At 38.3% G+C, this 16,049-nt stretch overlaps 3 protein-coding genes across 12 annotated transcripts in view; all 3 read right to left on the bottom strand.

Moving 5' to 3' along the window:
- The window catches only part of LOC134842445 (guanine nucleotide exchange factor VAV3-like), a 593,770-nt gene extending 591,921 nt beyond the window's left edge, over nt 1–1,849 (bottom strand). For 4 of the 6 annotated variants that reach the window (XM_063858799.1, XM_063858815.1, XM_063858791.1 and 1 more), the window contains exon 1: nt 1,820–1,849. The gene's annotated coding sequence lies outside the window, so the exon portion shown is untranslated. The remainder of the gene's footprint in view (nt 1–1,819) is intronic. The other 2 variants (XM_063858828.1, XM_063858807.1) reach the window with 2 other exon arrangements.
- A 2,880-nt stretch (nt 1,850–4,729) lies between these two features.
- LOC134856276 (procollagen galactosyltransferase 1-like) lies at nt 4,730–7,701 on the bottom strand. 3 transcript variants are annotated; one of them, XM_063872629.1, is made up of 6 exons: nt 7,677–7,701; nt 5,644–5,719; nt 5,461–5,573; nt 5,273–5,350; nt 5,179–5,190; nt 4,730–5,059 (listed from the first exon to the last, which is right to left on the bottom strand). In XM_063872629.1, the coding sequence occupies exons 2-6, from the start codon at nt 5,710–5,712 to the stop codon at nt 4,804–4,806; spliced, it is 528 nt and encodes a 175-aa protein (XP_063728699.1). In that variant the 5' UTR covers nt 5,713–5,719; nt 7,677–7,701; the 3' UTR covers nt 4,730–4,803. The 3 variants fall into 3 exon arrangements, with proteins under 3 accessions (XP_063728699.1, XP_063728704.1, XP_063728711.1); XM_063872641.1 differs by having other exon boundaries at nt 4,734–5,059; nt 5,141–5,190; XM_063872634.1 differs by lacking the exon at nt 5,179–5,190 and having other exon boundaries at nt 4,731–5,059.
- Nucleotides 7,702–10,585: 2,884 nt separating this feature from the next.
- Nucleotides 10,586–13,558, bottom strand: LOC134856297 (procollagen galactosyltransferase 1-like). Of its 3 annotated transcripts, none has more exons than XM_063872652.1 (6): nt 13,534–13,558; nt 11,501–11,576; nt 11,318–11,430; nt 11,130–11,207; nt 11,036–11,047; nt 10,586–10,916 (listed from the first exon to the last, which is right to left on the bottom strand). In XM_063872652.1, exons 2-6 carry the CDS (start codon nt 11,567–11,569, stop codon nt 10,661–10,663), a joined length of 528 nt encoding a protein of 175 aa, XP_063728722.1. In that variant the 5' UTR covers nt 11,570–11,576; nt 13,534–13,558; the 3' UTR covers nt 10,586–10,660. The 3 variants fall into 3 exon arrangements, with proteins under 3 accessions (XP_063728722.1, XP_063728729.1, XP_063728736.1); XM_063872666.1 differs by having other exon boundaries at nt 10,590–10,916; nt 10,998–11,047; XM_063872659.1 differs by lacking the exon at nt 11,036–11,047 and having other exon boundaries at nt 10,587–10,916.
- Between the last annotated feature and the right edge of the window lie 2,491 nt (nt 13,559–16,049).

Genomic DNA, 16,049 nt, shown 5'->3' on the forward strand with positions numbered 1-16,049 from the left:
CAACAAAAATAGCATTGCAAAGTAGCAGACAATTACCAGTTTCCTGCTCCACTTGGGCAGCCACTTCGGCCTGTACTTCGGCACGGACATTCACTAATTAGGGTACAAAAGGGGCAAAACAAGAGAAAGAACAGATTGTAAAATGGAGTGTAGAGAAAAGGATTTAAAAAATTGCGGCAGCGAGGAGGGTAAATGGATTTAAAATGGCGTGCAGAGGTGGAAGAACATCCAGCAAGAAAACAACTGAAAATCAACAAAACTACACTCATTTTAAAGAAATTTTTGCTAAAAAGTAAATTTCAAACGTTTTCGCAACTATGTGCATCGTCAGGATTTTTACAATAAACTACTCTAAATGACGATGAAACATCAATTTACAAATGTTATTTACAATAAATCACATACAATTTGGTTCTAAACCATCATGATAAAAAATTAGCCAATCACAGTTGACCTCTAAATTACTATTAAGATTAAAATACTTTTAACCTCTAAAATTAATTAAACATTTTAAAATTAATTTGTCTGGAAGTTTCTGAGTCATAATTTCGATTTAGACATGTACGTTTTGAATAAAAAACCAAAAATATTTTGGGACTAAATTTTCAGTGTTAACTCCCTGCTCCTAAACTCATCGCGCGTGTTCAAGCCCGGTTTCTCTTTCCTGATATGTATTGCCTCTAGTGTTAGCAATTTTGTTTGGTTGTTTGACCTATCTATAATTTCCCAACTAAGATCTGCGCTATTTCCCTCAAGTTGGCATTGCTGAAGGTGGAGGCCTACCGGTGAGTCTGCTTTCCTATGTTCCTCAATTCTAGTGGTCAAATGTCGAACAGTTTGTCCGACATAGGTGGAAGTGCATCCACTACATGACAGTTTATAAACCACTCTTGACTTGAGGTCATTAGAAAATGCTGACTTCAGTGATGGTAAACATGATTGTAGTTTTCTTGTGGTGAAAACCACTTGAACGTTCGTTAATTTTCGTAACCTGTTAGCAAAATATTGGCTCTGGTTACCTCTATATTGCACCATCAGCATTGGGGGCTTTTCATCCTTTGGTGATTGAACTGACAAACCCCTGTCACTATCCAGGGGCTTGCCTTTACCCTCGATGATCTTGCACAAGGCGTCTGAAGCCACCTTTGCGGACCAATTTTCAGGGTACTGATTTGTCAGCCATTGCGCCCTATTAGTTTCCATAGCCTTATCAAATTGCTCCCAGCTAGATGTACTCCTAAAAACCCTGTGTACAGTGCCTTGGATAACACTACGCTTATACTGAGCTTCTATAGTTCAGTATAGTCCCTGTATCTGTTGGTTTTTGATACCAACTGCAAGTTACACGCCTATCCTGCGATATATTTATGTTCAAATCCAGGAACGGCAAATTCCCCTCCGAATTAGTTTTCTCTAGAGTGAACTGCAAATTTGGATGAAGAGAATTGGCGGCATCGAGAAGACAACTCGGCTCCCCTCTGACTGTTCTAACAATGTCATCCACATACCTGAGGAACAATTTCACCTGGGGAGTATCCTTCTCCTTGTTCTTAGCTCGGCAGCAGCTTTCACAGTACCAGACTATCTCGGTTATTGATGCGTATACGTCATCGGATATTTTTCCGCATTTTAGATGATACCAGTTTCGGCAACTCTCGCATTCAACCCCCTTTGATCTATATGTGACTTTCCTGCTGCAACATGGGCACAAGCCGTTTTTGTCATTAATTTGCTGTACCCCCGTTCCCACCGGTACAGCAAAGTATTTTGTCATTAATTTGCTGTACCCCCGTTCCCACCCGTTCCCACTCATTTTAACCTATTTAATAAGTTTATCACAACAATTAGGCTATCTGTGCCAGTCGGTCATATCTGGAAGTTTGACCTTGAGAGGCACGAAAATACGTAATTTTGGAGTGAAGTTTTAATTTTCAAAATTTCGAATGGAGCCTGTCATGCTTAGTTTTCTCGTACCAACTGAAAACAAAAAGAGAAAAATCATAACATCCGAGTTTACAATCGCGGGAAAGTGCTTGAATAGAACAGCGGGAAATTGCTATTCGCGATTTCCAGATATAAAATAGGACACGAGTAGAGCTGTCTTATCCCGAAATAGGAAGAGAGATAATAAAAAGAAGAGAGAACAACTATTCGGAACAAACTAGAGTGAACCATCAATGGAAAGGTGGACAGCTTGAGTGTCCCAATGGTTCAAACAAAAACTCAAATTCTAGAGTCAGAATTTACTTCTGTTACCAAAACTGACCGACCAGTATTAAACTTATCTAGTTATATTATCTAATTCTTGAGTTGCTTACCAATTTAATTACTCCTTGTACTCGAGTGCATCAACATGTGAGTCCCTAATTTAAATTTCCCGAGTGTGTTTTATGATTGTTATGTTGAGGTAAGGCGAGTTTTAGGTTGATCCATCTGAAATGGATCAAAGTTCCACTGTCCAATAAAAAGTAACTTAACGGATTGTTCCGGCCCTGCTTTTAACGGCGTTCATGTATTTTGGGTATCTTGAGACCTAAGTTTGGGAACGTTCTTATACTCTAGAGTGGGGGATATTTTGGTAGTAGCCTTTAAGCTGTAACGGGTTCTAGTCTCATGTCGCAAGCGAACCGAATTGGCTCCGACCGTTCTTGAGGTAGAAAAACACAAGAGATAGTGTCCCTGACTCTTGAGCCAATGGTTAAAGGGCCTATTTTTCTTAAGCCTCATATGTGACTGAAGTAGGCGACTGTTACAATCACAACAAACCGTAAAGGTAAAATCATTGAAATGATTTTGTTAAACTAGTTGTTAACCCGAAGAAAAGTCTATATTTCGATTTGATAATGCTTGCTAATTGCAAGCGTAACAGAGTGGCGGAGCAGAGTTTTGCAACACTTTCGATGCAAAAAAATGCGCCACAAACAGTGAATGAAAAAAAAATTGCACCACAAAAAAGTGAATGAATTAAGACAGAAGTCAAAAAACAATTCTGAAAAATATGTTGGAAAAAATTAATTGAAAAAATCACTTGACAAAATTTGAAAAATTGCTAATATTTTCATTGGATGAAGTTCAAAAACATCCCTTAAGAACTGCAATAAAAACTTTGGATAAAAACCTGGTAGTCTCATCCTATTTTTGCTGACCCAGGCATCAATGGAAGTTAAGTCTAGCTGTACTCGAACATTATTAGCCTAATTGTTGTGATAAACTTATTAAATAGATTTCCTTTCCCCGTATACAAACTGTGTATTTTCAGATATATGCCCTAGAGCTAATTCTAAAATCGCTTTCTTGAACGGAAAAAATAACAAAGTCCTGCTGCTCTAGGTGTTGCAGGTGAAGATTTATGGTGCACTTTGTTGGCGCAATCTCTTTTCGTGCGGCCATCGACGCATCCCCTAGAAATTTCCAACGAAAATTATTCCCCATCCAGACATCAGTAGGAGGATTGAGCATCAACCCTGCCACAAAAAAGAACTACCAGTCGATCCAGAAGAACGAAGACAAACTTATTCTGTGGCACGACTTGATAAACAATACTGTGGCCCCCCACCACAGCAACAGTTGGAAACCTTGTTCAGTAAAACTACTGCTTACGATTCTCCACGGACTGCGTCACCGGATCGCAGCAATAGTATACACAAAACGAACCAACACCACAGACATACTCAAAAGATTGAGAACATTAGACATCCTCATTATTCTAGTAAAAAAGTTATTATCCACAAGAAAAAGAAAGAACAACAGAATTTTGCGAGATTCGAGGCAAATTTACCCTTCTTTGATCCTTGAAGAGAGACTAATCAGAACCGTCTACAGAAGTAGAAATAATTTGAAAATGTTAGTCCTGAAGAAACGATCAAAGTCTGCTACGAAGAAGTTACAGAAACAGTCAACGTCGAAGCGAAGGCAGAAAAAGAACAGCAAAAAATAAAAAGTAAGCTTTTTCTGAAATTACAAGGGTAGCTTCTTGGGACTTAATTGTCTTAGAGCGGCCCAGTAATAATCAGATTTGGGCTTAGTGTTTTTGAAGGAGAAATTACGGGGTAGCTTCTTGAGACTTCAGTTTAGGACCAGTTTCAGGACCAGTTTCAAGTCCTCCTCAAAGTTGTCGAAGTCAAAATCTTCAAAAAATTGATCTAAACGAGTCAATAAAAAAAACCTAACTTAGTATATAAAAACAAATCGGTCTGAAACTAAACAAAAACCAATAAACTATAGTCATTGGTAAATCCTTTAAAAGAATACAGGAAAACTGAAAAACTTATCTAATCTACAGTTAATGTAAGATGCTGCTAAGCCTGGGCTAGACTAAACCTAAGGGGTAGACTAAATATGCTGTCTATTTAACGTGTTCCTTAAAATTTGCAACTTGCATTGGAAAAGAGTGCACTGGTCTCACAACACTGCGCTTGTAAGCTCGCTTGTGTAAATTTTAATGAATACGTACAGTAATTCGCCTCCCATCTGATCAAATTCGTTTAGGACCAGTTTCAAGTCCTCCTCAAAGTTGTCGAAGTCAAAATCTTCAAAAAATTGATCTAAACGAGTCAATAAAAAAAACCTAACTTAGTATATAAAAACAAATCGGTCTGAAACTAAACAAAAACCAATAAACTATAGTCATTGGTAAAACCTTTAAAAGAATACAGGAAAACTGAAAAACTTATCTAATCTACAGTTAATGTAAGATGCTGCTAAGCCTGGGCTAGACTAAACCTAAGGGGTAGACTAAATATGCTGTCTATTTAACGTGTTCCTTAAAATTTGCAACTTGCATTGGAAAAGAGTGCACTGGTCTCACAACACTGCGCTTGTAAGCCTGCTTGTGTAAATTTTAATGAATACGTACAGTAATTCGCCTCCCATCTGATCAAATTCGTTTAGGACCAGTTTCAAGTCCTCCTCAAAGTTGTCGAAGTCAAAATCTTCAAACTCCAAAATAAACTCAGCGTCATCCTCAAGAATCATAGTCAGGTTGTGGCGTTTGTTCACGATTTCCGACCAGACATTGTGATGGCTCAACAAGCACGCAACTTCCCCCATCTTCAGGGGTCTATAATAAACAACCTGCAAAATTTAAAAAAATTTCATGCATTTACTATTGGGTTTGCAAAATAAAAGAGGGAAAACTTACAGAAAAGAAACAGATAGTTCTTACTATGAAACACGTACTCGAGAGGATGCCTAAAACGTATTCCTATTAGGAAGCTCAAGTTAAGAAACCATATGAGTAATTTACTGAACAAACAATCTTAGTCATAACTACCTCTGCCACGACTCGGGCATGAGATAATTTTCCATCACACGAACTCCCATCCGTTCAAGTAGCAGCCAAGTCAAATTTCTAAAATATATACAACTTTTCAAAAACCAACTCATTGGAAAAAAAATAGAAAAAGCCTAGCTTTACTTGAATAGAATGCAAAAACTCTAAGTCTGATATTTCTCACTAACTCGGCATCAACAGCTGTCACTCGATTATAGTCAAAACTCGGAAGCACGTTTCCAATTTCTTCTTCAATCAATAATCTGCGCTCTTCTCTCCTGTCCAAATTTATGAAAAAGACCTGGAAAGGCCATACAGCATCATTTAACTCAGTAAAAACGACATTCTACCACAACAAAAAAGTTGATTACCTCGAACCGTTGCTTTGCCACAGCCATAAAAGGCAGAATTGTCGTTGCCAGTTGCCACAATAAACTCATAGGTGTTCTGAAACATTATATGCCTGGGCTCTCCAATAGCTTGCACCCTCTGAATGACAAGTCTGCATACTCTAAGAGTGTAAATCTTAATTTCAAACACAGAGGCGAAGCACAGCTTCGCATCACTTGCGATACAACAAAAATAGCATTGCAAAGTAGCAGACAATTACCAGTTTCCTGCTCCACTTGGGCAGCCACTTCGGCCTGTACTTCGGCACGGACATTCACTAATTAGGGTACAAAAGGGGCAAAACAAGAGAAAGAACAGATTGTAAAATGGAGTGTAGAGAAAAGGATTTAAAAAATTGCGGCAGCGAGGAGGGTAAATGGATTTAAAATGGCGTGCAGAGGTGGAAGAACATCCAGCAAGAAAACAACTGAAAATCAACAAAACTACACTCATTTTAAAGAAATTTTTGCTAAAAAGTAAATTTCAAACGTTTTCGCAACTATGTGCATCGTCAGGATTTTTACAATAAACTACTCTAAATGACGATAAAACATCAATTTACAAATGTTATTTACAATAAATCACATACAATTTGGTTCTAAACCATCATGATAAAAAATTAGCCAATCACAGTTGACCTCTAAATTACTATTAAGATTAAAATACTTTTAACCTCTAAAATTAATTAAACATTTTAAAATTAATTTGTCTGGAAGTTTCTGAGTCATAATTTCGATTTAGACATGTACGTTTTGAATAAAAAACCAAAAATATTTTGGGACTAAATTTTCAGTGTTAACTCCCTGCTCCTAAACTCATCGCGCGTGTTCAAGCCCGGTTTCTCTTTCCTGATATGTATTGCCTCTAGTGTTAGCAATTTTGTTTGGTTGTTTGACCTATCTATAATTTCCCAACTAAGATCTGCGCTATTTCCCTCAAGTTGGCATTGCTGAAGGTGGAGGCCTACCGGTGAGTCTGCTTTCCTATGTTCCTCAATTCTAGTGGTCAAATGTCGAACAGTTTGTCCGACATAGGTGGAAGTGCATCCACTACATGACAGTTTATAAACCACTCTTGACTTGAGGTCATTAGAAAATGCTGACTTCAGTGATGGTAAACATGATTGTAGTTTTCTTGTGGTGAAAACCACTTGAACGTTCGTTAATTTTCGTAACCTGTTAGCAAAATATTGGCTCTGGTTACCTCTATATTGCACCATCAGCATTGGGGGCTTTTCATCCTTTGGTGATTGAACTGACAAACCCCTGTCACTATCCAGGGGCTTGCCTTTACCCTCGATGATCTTGCACAAGGCGTCTGAAGCCACCTTTGCGGACCAATTTTCAGGGTACTGATTTGTCAGCCATTGCGCCCTATTAGTTTCCATAGCCTTATCAAATTGCTCCCAGCTAGATGTACTCCTAAAAACCCTGTGTACAGTGCCTTGGATAACACTACGCTTATACTGAGTTGGGGCGCAGCTTCTATAGTTCAGTATAGTCCCTGTATCTGTTGGTTTTTGATACCAACTGCAAGTTACACGCCTATCCTGCGATATATTTATGTTCAAATCCAGGAACGGCAAATTCCCCTCCGAATTAGTTTTCTCTAGAGTGAACTGCAAATTTGGATGAAGAGAATTGGCGGCATCGAGAAGACAACTCGGCTCCCCTCTGACTGTTCTAACAATGTCATCCACATACCTGAGGAACAATTTCACCTGGGGAGTATCCTTCTCCTTGTTCTTAGCTCGGCAGCAGCTTTCACAGTACCAGACTATCTCGGTTATTGATGCGTATACGTCATCGGATATTTTTCCGCATTTTAGATGATACCAGTTTCGGCAACTCTCGCATTCAACCCCCTTTGATCTATATGTGACTTTCCTGCTGCAACATGGGCACAAGCCGTTTTTGTCATTAATTTGCTGTACCCCCGTTCCCACCGGTACAGCAAAGTATTTTGTCATTAATTTGCTGTACCCCCGTTCCCACCCGTTCCCACTCATTTTAACCTATTTAATAAGTTTATCACAACAATTAGGCTATCTGTGCCAGTCGGTCATATCTGGAAGTTTGACCTTGAGAGGCACGAAAATACGTAATTTTGGAGTGAAGTTTTAATTTTCAAAATTTCGAATGGAGCCTGTCATGCTTAGTTTTCTCGTACCAACTGAAAACAAAAAGAGAAAAATCATAACATCCGAGTTTACAATCGCGGGAAAGTGCTTGAATAGAACAGCGGGAAATTGCTATTCGCGATTTCCAGATATAAAATAGGACACGAGTAGAGCTGTCTTATCCCGAAATAGGAAGAGAGATAATAAAAAGAAGAGAGAACAACTATTCGGAACAAACTAGAGTGAACCATCAATGGAAAGGTGGACAGCTTGAGTGTCCCAATGGTTCAAACAAAAACTCAAATTCTAGAGTCAGAATTTACTTCTGTTACCAAAACTGACCGACCAGTATTAAACTTATCTAGTTATATTATCTAATTCTTGAGTTGCTTACCAATTTAATTACTCCTTGTACTCGAGTGCATCAACATGTGAGTCCCTAATTTAAATTTCCCGAGTGTGTTTTATGATTGTTATGTTGAGGTAAGGCGAGTTTTAGGTTGATCCATCTGAAATGGATCAAAGTTCCACTGTCCAATAAAAAGTAACTTAACGGATTGTTCCGGCCCTGCTTTTAACGGCGTTCATGTATTTTGGGTATCTTGAGACCTAAGTTTGGGAACGTTCTTATACTCTAGAGTGGGGGATATTTTGGTAGTAGCCTTTAAGCTGTAACGGGTTCTAGTCTCATGTCGCAAGCGAACCGAATTGGCTCCGACCGTTCTTGAGGTAGAAAAACACAAGAGATAGTGTCCCTGACTCTTGAGCCAATGGTTAAAGGGCCTATTTTTCTTAAGCCTCATATGTGACTGAAGTAGGCGACTGTTACAATCACAACAAACCGTAAAGGTAAAATCATTGAAATGATTTTGTTAAACTAGTTGTTAACCCGAAGAAAAGTCTATATTTCGATTTGATAATGCTTGCTAATTGCAAGCGTAACAGAGTGGCGGAGCAGAGTTTTGCAACACTTTCGATGCAAAAAAATGCGCCACAAACAGTGAATGAAAAAAAAATTGCACCACAAAAAAGTGAATGAATTAAGACAGAAGTCAAAAAACAATTCTGAAAAATATGTTGGAAAAAATTAATTGAAAAAATCACTTGACAAAATTTGAAAAATTGCTAATATTTTCATTGGATGAAGTTCAAAAACATCCCTTAAGAACTGCAATAAAAACTTTGGATAAAAACCTGGTAGTCTCATCCTATTTTTGCTGACCCAGGCATCAATGGAAGTTAAGTCTAGCTGTACTCGAACATTATTAGCCTAATTGTTGTGATAAACTTATTAAATAGATTTCCTTTCCCCGTATACAAACTGTGTATTTTCAGATATATGCCCTAGAGCTAATTCTAAAATCGCTTTCTTGAACGGAAAAAATAACAAAGTCCTGCTGCTCTAGGTGTTGCAGGTGAAGATTTATGGTGCACTTTGTTGGCGCAATCTCTTTTCGTGCGGCCATCGACGCATCCCCTAGAAATTTCCAACGAAAATTATTCCCCATCCAGACATCAGTAGGAGGATTGAGCATCAACCCTGCCACAAAAAAGAACTACCAGTCGATCCAGAAGAACGAAGACAAACTTATTCTGTGGCACGACTTGATAAACAATACTGTGGCCCCCCACCACAGCAACAGTTGGAAACCTTGTTCAGTAAAACTACTGCTTACGATTCTCCACGGACTGCGTCACCGGATCGCAGCAATAGTATACACAAAACGAACCAACACCACAGACATACTCAAAAGATTGAGAACATTAGACATCCTCATTATTCTAGTAAAAAAGTTATTATCCACAAGAAAAAGAAAGAACAACAGAATTTTGCGAGATTCGAGGCAAATTTACCCTTCTTTGATCCTTGAAGAGAGACTAATCAGAACCGTCTACAGAAGTAGAAATAATTTGAAAATGTTAGTCCTGAAGAAACGATCAAAGTCTGCTACGAAGAAGTTACAGAAACAGTCAACGTCGAAGCGAAGGCAGAAAAAGAACAGCAAAAAATAAAAAGTAAGCTTTTTCTGAAATTACAAGGGTAGCTTCTTGGGACTTAATTGTCTTAGAGCGGCCCAGTAATAATCAGATTTGGGCTTAGTGTTTTTGAAGGAGAAATTACGGGGTAGCTTCTTGAGACTTCAGTTTAGGACCAGTTTCAGGACCAGTTTCAAGTCCTCCTCAAAGTTGTCGAAGTCAAAATCTTCAAAAAATTGATCTAAACGAGTCAATAAAAAAAACCTAACTTAGTATATAAAAACAAATCGGTCTGAAACTAAACAAAAACCAATAAACTATAGTCATTGGTAAAACCTTTAAAAGAATACAGGAAAACTGAAAAACTTATCTAATCTACAGTTAATGTAAGATGCTGCTAAGCCTGGGCTAGACTAAACCTAAGGGGTAGACTAAATATGCTGTCTATTTAACGTGTTCCTTAAAATTTGCAACTTGCATTGGAAAAGAGTGCACTGGTCTCACAACACTGCGCTTGTAAGCTCGCTTGTGTAAATTTTAATGAATACGTACAGTAATTCGCCTCCCATCTGATCAAATTCGTTTAGGACCAGTTTCAAGTCCTCCTCAAAGTTGTCGAAGTCAAAATCTTCAAAAAATTGATCTAAACGAGTCAATAAAAAAAACCTAACTTAGTATATAAAAACAAATCGGTCTGAAACTAAACAAAAACCAATAAACTATAGTCATTGGTAAAACCTTTAAAAGAATACAGGAAAACTGAAAAACTTATCTAATCTACAGTTAATGTAAGATGCTGCTAAGCCTGGGCTAGACTAAACCTAAGGGGTAGACTAAATATGCTGTCTATTTAACGTGTTCCTTAAAATTTGCAACTTGCATTGGAAAAGAGTGCACTGGTCTCACAACACTGCGCTTGTAAGCCTGCTTGTGTAAATTTTAATGAATACGTACAGTAATTCGCCTCCCATCTGATCAAATTCGTTTAGGACCAGTTTCAAGTCCTCCTCAAAGTTGTCGAAGTCAAAATCTTCAAACTCCAAAATAAACTCAGCGTCATCCTCAAGAATCATAGTCAGGTTGTGGCGTTTGTTCACGATTTCCGACCAGACATTGTGATGGCTCAACAAGCACGCAACTTCCCCCATCTTCAGGGGTCTATAATAAACAACCTGCAAAATTTAAAAAAATTTCATGCATTTACTATTGGGTTTGCAAAATAAAAGAGGGAAAACTTACAGAAAAGAAACAGATAGTTCTTACTATGAAACACGTACTCGAGAGGATGCCTAAAACGTATTCCAATTAGGAAGCTCAAGTTAAGAAACCATATGAGTAATTTACTGAACAAACAATCTTAGTCATAACTACCTCTGCCACGACTCGGGCATGAGATAATTTTCCATCACACGAACTCCCATCCGTTCAAGTAGCAGCCAAGTCAAATTTCTAAAATATATACAACTTTTCAAAAACCAACTCATTGGAAAAAAAATAGAAAAAGCCTAGCTTTACTTGAATAGAATGCAAAAACTCTAAGTCTGATATTTCTCACTAACTCGGCATCAACAGCTGTCACTCGATTATAGTCAAAACTCGGAAGCACGTTTCCAATTTCTTCTTCAATCAATAATCTGCGCTCTTCTCTCCTGTCCAAATTTATGAAAAAGACCTGGAAAGGCCATACAGCATCATTTAACTCAGTAAAAACGACATTCTACCACAACAAAAAAGTTGATTACCTCGAACCGTTGCTTTGCCACAGCCATAAAAGGCAGAATTGTCGTTGCCAGTTGCCACAATAAACTCATAGGTGTTCTGAAACATTATATGCCTGGGCTCTCCAATAGCTTGCACCCTCTGAATGACAAGTCTGCATACTCTAAGAGTGTAAATCTTAATTTCAAACACAGAGGCGAAGCACAGCTTCGCATCACTTGCGATACAACAAAAATAGCATTGCAAAGTAGCAGACAATTACCAGTTTCCTGCTCCACTTGGGCAGCCACTTCGGCCTGTACTTCGGCACGGACATTCACTAATTAGGGTACAAAAGGGGCAAAACAAGAGAAAGAACAGATTGTAAAATGGAGTGTAGAGAAAAGGATTTAAAAAATTGCGGCAGCGAGGAGGGTAAATGGATTTAAAATGGCGTGCAGAGGTGGAAGAACATCCAGCAAGAAAACAACTGAAAATCAACAAAACTACACTCATTTTAAAGAAATTTTTGCTAAAAAGTAAATTTCAAACGTTTTCGCAACTATGTGCATCGTCAGGATTTTTACAATAAACTACTCTAAATGACGATAAAACATCAATTTACAAATGTTATTTACAATAAATCACATACAATTTGGTTCTAAACCATCATGATAAAAAATTAGCCAATCACAGTTGACCTCTAAATTACTATTAAGATTAAAATACTTTTAACCTCTAAAATTAATTAAACATTTTAAAATTAATTTGTCTGGAAGTTTCTGAGTCATAATTTCGATTTAGACATGTACGTTTTGAATAAAAAACCAAAAATATTTTGGGACTAAATTTTCAGTGTTAACTCCCTGCTCCTAAACTCATCGCGCGTGTTCAAGCCCGGTTTCTCTTTCCTGATATGTATTGCCTCTAGTGTTAGCAATTTTGTTTGGTTGTTTGACCTATCTATAATTTCCCAACTAAGATCTGCGCTATTTCCCTCAAGTTGGCATTGCTGAAGGTGGAGGCCTACCGGTGAGTCTGCTTTCCTATGTTCCTCAATTCTAGTGGTCAAATGTCGAACAGTTTGTCCGACATAGGTGGAAGTGCATCCACTACATGACAGTTTATAAACCACTCTTGACTTGAGGTCATCAGAAAATGCTGACTTCAGTGATGGTAAACATGATTGTAGTTTTCTTGTGGTGAAAACCACTTGAACGTTCGTTAATTTTCGTAACCTGTTAGCAAAATATTGGCTCTGGTTACCTCTATATTGCACCATCAGCATTGGGGGCTTTTCATCCTTTGGTGATTGAACTGACAAACCCCTGTCACTATCCAGGGGCTTGCCTTTACCCTCGATGATCTTGCACAAGGCGTCTGAAGCCACCTTTGCGGACCAATTTTCAGGGTACTGATTTGTCAGCCATTGCGCCCTATTAGTTTCCATAGCCTTATCAAATTGCTCCCAGCTAGATGTACTCCTAAAAACCCTGTGTACAGTACCTTGGATAACACTACGCTTATACTGAGTTGGGGCGCAGCTTCTATAGTTCAGTATAGTCCCTGTATCTGTTGGTTTTTGATACCAACTGCAAGTTACACGCCTATCCTGCGATATATTTATGTTCAAATCCAGGAACGGCAAATTCCCCTCCGAATTAGTTTTCTCTAGAGTGAACTGCAAATTTGGATGAAGAGAATTGGCGGCATCGAGAAGACAACTCGGCTCCCCTCTGACTGTTCTAACAATGTCATCCACATACCTGAGGAACAATTTCACCTGGGGAGTATCCTTCTCCTTGTTCTTAGCTCGGCAGCAGCTTTCACAGTACCAGACTATCTCGGTTATTGATGCGTATACGTCATCGGATATTTTTCCGCATTTTAGATGATACCAGTTTCGGCAACTCTCGCATTCAACCCCCTTTGATCTATATGTGACTTTCCTGCTGCAACATGGGCACAAGCCGTTTTTGTCATTAATTTGCTGTACCCCCGTTCCCACCGGTACAGCAAAGTATTTTGTCATTAATTTGCTGTACCCCCGTTCCCACCCGTTCCCACTCATTTTAACCTATTTAATAAGTTTATCACAACAATTAGGCTATCTGTGCCAGTCGGTCATATCTGGAAGTTTGACCTTGAGAGGCACGAAAATACGTAATTTTGGAGTGAAGTTTTAATTTTCAAAATTTCGAATGGAGCCTGTCATGCTTAGTTTTCTCGTACCAACTGAAAACAAAAAGAGAAAAATCATAACATCCGAGTTTACAATCGCGGGAAAGTGCTTGAATAGAACAGCGGGAAATTGCTATTCGCGATTTCCAGATATAAAATAGGACACGAGTAGAGCTGTCTTATCCCGAAATAAGAAGAGAGATAATAAAAAGAAGAGAGAACAACTATTCGGAACAAACTAGAGTGAACCATCAATGGAAAGGTGGACAGCTTGAGTGTCCCAATGGTTCAAACAAAAACTCAAATTCTAGAGTCAGAATTTACTTCTGTTACCAAAACTGACCGACCAGTATTAAACTTATCTAGTTATATTATCTAATTCTTGAGTTGCTTACCAATTTAATTACTCCTTGTACTCGAGTGCATCAACATGTGAGTCCCTAATTTAAATTTCCCGAGTGTGTTTTATGATTGTTATGTTGAGGTAAGGCGAGTTTTAGGTTGATCCATCTGAAATGGATCAAAGTTCCACTGTCCAATAAAAAGTAACTTAACGGATTGTTCCGGCCCTGCTTTTAACGGCGTTCATGTATTTTGGGTATCTTGAGACCTAAGTTTGGGAACGTTCTTATACTCTAGAGTGGGGGGATATTTTGGTAGTAGCCTTTAAGCTGTAACGGGTTCTAGTCTCATGTCGCAAGCGAACCGAATTGGCTCCGACCGTTCTTGAGGTAGAAAAACACAAGAGATAGTGTCCCTGACTCTTGAGCCAATGGTTAAAGGGCCTATTTTTCTTAAGCCTCATATGTGACTGAAGTAGGCGACTGTTACAATCACAACAAACCGTAAAGGTAAAATCATTGAAATGATTTTGTTAAACTAGTTGTTAACCCGAAGAAAAGTCTATATTTCGATTTGATAATGCTTGCTAATTGCAAGCGTAACAGAGTGGCGGAGCAGAGTTTTGCAACACTTTCGATGCAAAAAAATGCGCCACAAACAGTGAATGAAAAAAAAATTGCACCACAAAAAAGTGAATGAATTAAGACAGAAGTCAAAAAACAATTCTGAAAAATATGTTGGAAAAAATTAATTGAAAAAATCACTTGACAAAATTTGAAAAATTGCTAATATTTTCATTGGATGAAGTTCAAAAACATCCCTTAAGAACTGCAATAAAAACTTTGGATAAAAACCTGGTAGTCTCATCCTATTTTTGCTGACCCAGGCATCAATGGAAGTTAAGTCTAGCTGTACTCGAACATTATTAGCCTAATTGTTGTGATAAACTTATTAAATAGATTTCCTTTCCCCGTATACAAACTGTGTATTTTCAGATATATGCCCTAGAGCTAATTCTAAAATCGCTTTCTTGAACGGAAAAAATAACAAAGTCCTGCTGCTCTAGGTGTTGCAGGTGAAGATTTATGGTGCACTTTGTTGGCGCAATCTCTTTTCGTGCGGCCATCGACGCATCCCCTAGAAATTTCCAACGAAAATTATTCCCCATCCAGACATCAGTAGGAGGATTGAGCATCAACCCTGCCACAAAAAAGAACTACCAGTCGATCCAGAAGAACGAAGACAAACTTATTCTGTGGCACGACTTGATAAACAATACTGTGGCCCCCCACCACAGCAACAGTTGGAAACCTTGTTCAGTAAAACTACTGCTTACGATTCTCCACGGACTGCGTCACCGGATCGCAGCAATAGTATACACAAAACGAACCAACACCACAGACATACTCAAAAGATTGAGAACATTAGACATCCTCATTATTCTAGTAAAAAAGTTATTATCCACAAGAAAAAGAAAGAACAACAGAATTTTGCGAGATTCGAGGCAAATTTACCCTTCTTTGATCCTTGAAGAGAGACTTATCAGAACCGTCTACAGAAGTAGAAATAATTTGAAAATGTTAGTCCTGAAGAAACGATCAAAGTCTGCTACGAAGAAGTTACAGAAACAGTCAACGTCGAAGCGAAGGCAGAAAAAGAACAGCAAAAAATAAAAAGTAAGCTTTTTCTGAAATTACAAGGGTAGCTTCTTGGGACTTAATTGTCTTAGAGCGGCCCAGTAATAATCAGATTTGGGCTTAGTGTTTTTGAAGGAGAAATTACGGGGTAGCTTCTTGAGACTTCAGTGTCTCAGTGCGGCCCAGTAATTTTCGTGAAGTTGATTTCATTAGGTAGCTTCTTGAGACTTAAGTGTCTCAGAGCGGCCTGGTAAAATCAACCTTAATATGCCTCCAAAATTAAAAACAAGACTTAAAGGTACTGAATCGGTTAGTGAAATGGACGCTTGGCAATGTAAAACGTGCAATAAGACCTATGGTAACATCGATGATAAAGTAATGGAGTGTGATAAATGTCATGAACACTTTTGTACAACATGCATAAATATGCCTG

This window comes from Symsagittifera roscoffensis, chromosome 1, assembly GCF_963678635.1.
Source record: "Symsagittifera roscoffensis chromosome 1, txSymRosc1.1, whole genome shotgun sequence".
NCBI lineage: Eukaryota > Metazoa > Xenacoelomorpha > Acoela > Convolutidae > Symsagittifera > Symsagittifera roscoffensis.